The sequence below is a fragment of the Lolium perenne genome, chromosome 2, assembly GCF_019359855.2.
Source record: "Lolium perenne isolate Kyuss_39 chromosome 2, Kyuss_2.0, whole genome shotgun sequence".
Taxonomy (NCBI): domain Eukaryota; kingdom Viridiplantae; phylum Streptophyta; class Magnoliopsida; order Poales; family Poaceae; genus Lolium; species Lolium perenne.
Genome location: NC_067245.2, coordinates 311,282,424 through 311,287,390, shown reverse-complemented (window position 1 = coordinate 311,287,390; position 4,967 = coordinate 311,282,424). Strand labels below are relative to the sequence as shown.

The 4,967-nt window shown below is 53.1% G+C and overlaps 1 protein-coding gene across 1 annotated transcript; it reads left to right on the top strand.

Annotated features, from left to right (window-relative positions):
• The first annotated feature begins 441 nt into the window (after positions 1-441).
• On the top strand, positions 442-1,759 carry LOC127329605 (uncharacterized). The gene is made up of 6 exons (XM_071825771.1): positions 442-561; positions 642-815; positions 909-1,277; positions 1,358-1,415; positions 1,459-1,571; positions 1,640-1,759. Exons 1-6 carry the CDS (start codon positions 448-450, stop codon positions 1,757-1,759), a joined length of 948 nt encoding a protein of 315 aa, XP_071681872.1. The 5' UTR covers positions 442-447.
• Positions 1,760-4,967: the final 3,208 nt, after the last annotated feature.

Genomic DNA, 4,967 nt, shown 5'->3' with positions numbered 1-4,967 from the left:
CCCCCGATAACGGCGGTGTGCGTGCCTCGGATGTTCACCTTATCACAAATGATATCCCAAATACAATTCAACATGTTCACCTTATCACAAATGATATCGCAAATACATAAAATTTTGTAGTAAAAAGTATTTGGACACGATGTTTCTACACCAGGATGCATATATACACCCTAAACAAAAAAAATCATTGTTGAATGAAAAAAAAAAAAAACTTTGCCGTGCACAATCGCACGGCAAAGACCTCTGCCGTGCAAAGGCACACGGCAAAGAGCTTTGCCGGGCAAAAGCGCACGGCAACGTCCACGTCCGCACGGCAAAGCCGCTTTGCCGCACGGCAAAGAAGCCTTGCACGGCAAAGGCCGTGGATAAGGTATCTGCAGCGCGGACCGCGACTCCCTCCTCCACACACACACGCACGCGCCCTGGCCTCCAGCGAGGGTGACTGGCATGCACTACGAGGCACGTGTCCAGTGCGTCCGCGACTGGCACGCCGAGCGCAAAGTTTGGATGAGTAAGGCTGATTGTCGGGATACGCTCATGGCACCATGGCAGTACCTGCAGGTATTAGCATCGATGTGTTATTTATTTCCGCATTTTCATGTAGTTTATGTTCTAATAATGGGTCTATCTTGTGTATGTAGCACCCTCCTCAGTACGTCGGGGAAGACAGGGCGTGCTTTCTTGCGATGGTCATATGGTGGACATCCCGCGAGTACGCCCGGAAGCACGAGGAGGGCAAGCAGAAGCGTTCAGAGATGGGAGGTGGATCACATGTCCTGGGCAGCAAGAACTTGGCCCTTACCTTGCAGGATGAGGTGAGCAAGTGGTTTCTTCATTCTTTCGTTTTATGTTATTGCTAGCCCCGCAAGTGTCTCCCTCTTCACTTAATTGCATGTACTCTTTTGCAGGAAGTGAAGACAGGCGTGGCACCAAACTTGTTTGGCTTTTTCCAAAAGTCGAAGACCAGGAAGGAGCCGCATCCTGAAACGGGGTCCTTGTGGGTCAACGACCTAGCGGAGGGCCAGTGTGGCGCGTACCGCTCGAAGTTCAAGGACAAGCACGGCGAAGACGCCGACCCAACCACCAAAGAGTTTGACGTTGAGGTTGCGGTGCTTGCGGGACAAGGCAAGAAGGGTGGCCGCCTATGGATTGCTGACGGGTTAGTCGACCCAAGTACCATTCCATCTCTACGCCAGATCCGTCGTGGGCGTACGAGCGAGCAGCCTCGGGTAGAGACCCGCCCACGGGCTTCGGACCTAGCTATCGAGAAGTTACGGGTAAGTTCTTCGTCGATCCTCTACGCTTCATTACATGTTTTCCATTGCAATGTTACTGACATCGCGGCAACACAACGTAGGCGGAGATGGAAGAAAGGGAACGGAGGCACCAAGAGGAGCAGATGCAGATGCAAAGAAGCAGCTTAGGGAGAACATGCGGATGCAGCAGATGTTGCAACAGATGCAACCACAGCAGCAGATGTTCCAGCAGATGTTCATGAACCAGACCGTGCTGACTTCACCACCGGGAGTAGTGGTCCTAGCACGTCGTGTCCTCCTATGTTCCCACATTTTGTAAGTGGTTAACTTAATATCTCCGTCTCAATCTTGTTTGTTGTCTAACCGAACTTTGGATATTGCAGATCCCCGCGCCTGATCCGGCTGTGATGGCGCTCCTCCAGCAGCGCCAAGTCGAGCCCGCCGACACCTGGCTTGACCGTCAACAATACGGGCATCATCCGGAGCCTGCAGCAGCTTTCTAGGTGAGTTCTCCTACACTTCTAATTCTTCCATACCATGTCACTTGTGAATTTTAGCCATTCAACCATGTCAATTTTAGCCAGTATGTTCAATTTTACCTATTCCATGTTAATTTTAGCCATTCCATGTCATCCTTAGCCATTATGTTGAATTTTAGCCATTTCATCCAAATTCTAGCGATTATGTTCAATTTTAGCCATTCCATGTCAATTCTAGTTCTTCCATGTCAATTTTAGCCATTCCATGTCAATTCGAGTTCTTCCATGTCAATTTTAGCCATTCCATGTCAATTCTACTTCTTCCATGTCAATTTTAGCCATTCCATATCAATTCTACTTCTTCCATGTCAATCCTAGTTCTTACATGTCAATTTTAGCCATTCCATGCCACTTATGCATAGATATCTATGAACTTGTAGGAGGTGGAGAAGGACAAGGAAGTGGAGATGGACAAGGAAGTGGAGAAGGACAAGGAAGAGGCCAAGGTTGATGTTGCTTGTGTATGAACTTGTTGTGCGACTTGGAACATTCTATGTTGGAGACTTTGATGTTGATGTTGCTTGTATGAACTAATTATGCGACTTGGAACTATTGTATGGACTTTGTTGGATATGAACTATGTTGTTGATGATGCAATACTCTATATATTGTGCTATATGTGTATCTGGACTGTTATTTGTATTTGTGAATTGCATATGCAGGGATTAATGGGGAAGCAGGAAAATTCTGGCAAAATTTGCACAATCTTTGCCGTGCACATGCACACGGCAAAGGCCACAGCACACGGCAAAGGCACTCTTTGCCGTGCACATGCACACGGCAAAGGCTGCCCACGCTGCCCACCTGACGTTGCTGTACCTACCTTTGCCGTGCATGGTGGAAGAGAAGCACACGGCAAAGCCAAATCTTTGCCGTGCGAGTTGGAGAGGAAGCGCACGGCAAAGAAACTCGCACGGCAAAGAGGCCAAACGCACGGCAAAGGAATCCGCACGGCAACGAGGCCACAGCTCACGGCAATGCTGCGTCGCTCGGCAAAGCCTTTGCCGTGCGACTTTCGCGCGGCACACGGCAAAGACCCCTTTGCCGGGCGGATCTTTGCCGAGCAGTCTTTGCCGTGCACGGCCGCACGGCAAAGGCTTTGCCGAGCCGATTTGTCCCTTTGCCGTGCGTTTGGGCTGCACGGCAAAGCCCTGTTTTGCCGTAGTGATTGGTATAGCCTTGAAGACCTCAGTTCTTTCCCGGACTATCAATATTGGAAAATCGGTTTTCTACTCGAAGAAATGGCCATTAAAGTGGTCTTCAATATTTCATATTACCTTTTTTCGAAAATGGTTTGAAGCGTGAAGGTGAAAGTATCTTGAGTTTACATCGTCATCAACGGCTGATGTTGTTTTCCGCATTGACACACATGCTCCCTGGTCGCTTTTTTGGGAGGCATCAATGACAATTCACCTAGCGTGGCGTCAATATGGTTTAGATCTCCGAATTGCTTCATCATGTCAAGAAAAGAATGGATGACTTTAAATTTTGATCCGAGCTCCGCTGCAAACAAACGTGACCAAGAGGATATGTTCTCCATCATACATGCCCCATACATGTTCGGTTTCCAAGACTCTCGTCGCACCATCTATTCAGCGACACGGATATGGGCAGGACGATATATTCTCCCCTGGGATCATATTACCAGTTAATGCCACCCTCGTTCTGCAGCAAAATTTTCCGTGTGGAATATGTGGAGCATATTATGAACGTACACGTTGTTGATCAGTTGTAGCCGTCTGAGACTTACGCATGTGGTTGGTTTTTGATCAGTTGTTGCCATCGGTTTGCTGGATAGTCCAAAAGTCCATGGTCGGTCATGTGATGAACTACCCTGGCATCAATGTCGAAAAGGATGCATGCCCGGTCTCGCTTGCTCGATCCCAGCAGTCGCAGCGGAGCTAGACAGATTGATAGGATGATCAATTCGGTGTGATCTACTCGAGATACTCCACAGGCGAGCTCCCGCGAGCGACCGGGAGCTCTCTGGCGGCGCCTCCCCTCAGCCCTCCCCAGGCCCCCTTCTCCTCGCCGCCGCCAGAGGGCGCCGCCGGGCAAAGCCCGTGCGGGGCCGGCGGCGGCGGGGACTTTCTTCTCCCACGCGCGGTGGTGGAGGCGCGGGTCTCTGCGGTCGTGGTGGGCGTCCCGCTGACGGAGGGCGCGACGGCGCGGTCGTCTCGGCGACGGCGTGGTGGCTCCGCGTTCGTGCGGCGTCCTCGTGGCGGCGGCTCCGCGTTCCAGGCGGCGTCGTTCGTGGCGGCGGGCGGCGTGGGCTTGCGTCGGCGGGCTGGTGGAGGGTGCTGAGGTCGCCGCTGGCCCGACGCGTCGTGCTCTGCTCGTCCGCCCATGACGGCCTGGTGCGCCGGCGGCGTTTCGGTTTGCGGGCCTAGATGGGCTTGCACGGCCCAGATGGGCTCGAGCGAGCGACTCCCCCTCCTTGGCAGCGCTGGCTCAGCTTTGTATCTTTGTCTTCGGAGGGCTGTCCCCTTGGTGGTCCTCCGATGGCGGTGGTGGCCGGAGTGCTCCGGCGGCAGCAGCGACCCAACTACCAGGAGCAGACCATCTCGGTCTCGTTTCTGGCCGGTTTTGGGTCGCTGCTGCGGTGGCTTTTGGTGCGTTTCGCCCTTCTCTGTCGACCTCTAGTTGCCTCCTGTTGCGGTGGTTCATGTCGGCTTTTAGCGCGTCTCCATCTCGCCATTGGGCGGTCTTTGGCCCGGGTGAAAACCCTGCTCGGTTCTTCTGTTGCAGACCACGGTGACACCTGTGGGTGCCATCTCCCTCCTTGGAGGCGTGGTTTTGGGTCCTGACCGTTTCTACCCTCGACGCCAGGGGAAACCCTAGGTCTGATTTGCCGGACCGGGCAGCGGCGGCGCAGCAACGTCGTCCCCTTCTTGAAGGCGCTGTTTTGGCTGCGAGGGATGGCTCTCGGTGATGGTAGCCTCGCCGGCTGCTACTGCTCAAGGTGTGAGTCTCTGGAGCGCAATGTACACCATCGCCAACACGCTTGTCGACCCATTCCCAAGTTTGGCCACATCCTGCCAATCGCGCGCTTCATCTTCTAGGCGTATGACGTGGTACGTGGTACGTTGGTCTGGGCAACTTGGAATGTTGGTCGTGTTGTTGGAGTTGGCTGTGACGCGGTTTGGAGACTCTGTGCCCCGCCGCCTCGCCA

What these genes read in the sequence shown, in the direction of transcription:
- LOC127329605 (XM_071825771.1), top strand. Translation starts at nt 448, where the DNA reads ATGCACTACGAGGCACGTGTCCAGTGCGTCCGCGACTGGCACGCCGAG. An exon ending in GCAGATGCAGATGCAAAGAA is followed by an intron (nt 1,416 to 1,458) that starts GCAGCTTAGGGA and finishes ATGTTGCAACAG; the next exon opens with ATGCAACCACAGCAGCAGAT. An exon ending in CTCCTATGTTCCCACATTTT is followed by an intron (nt 1,572 to 1,639) that starts GTAAGTGGTTAA and finishes TGGATATTGCAG; the next exon opens with ATCCCCGCGCCTGATCCGGC.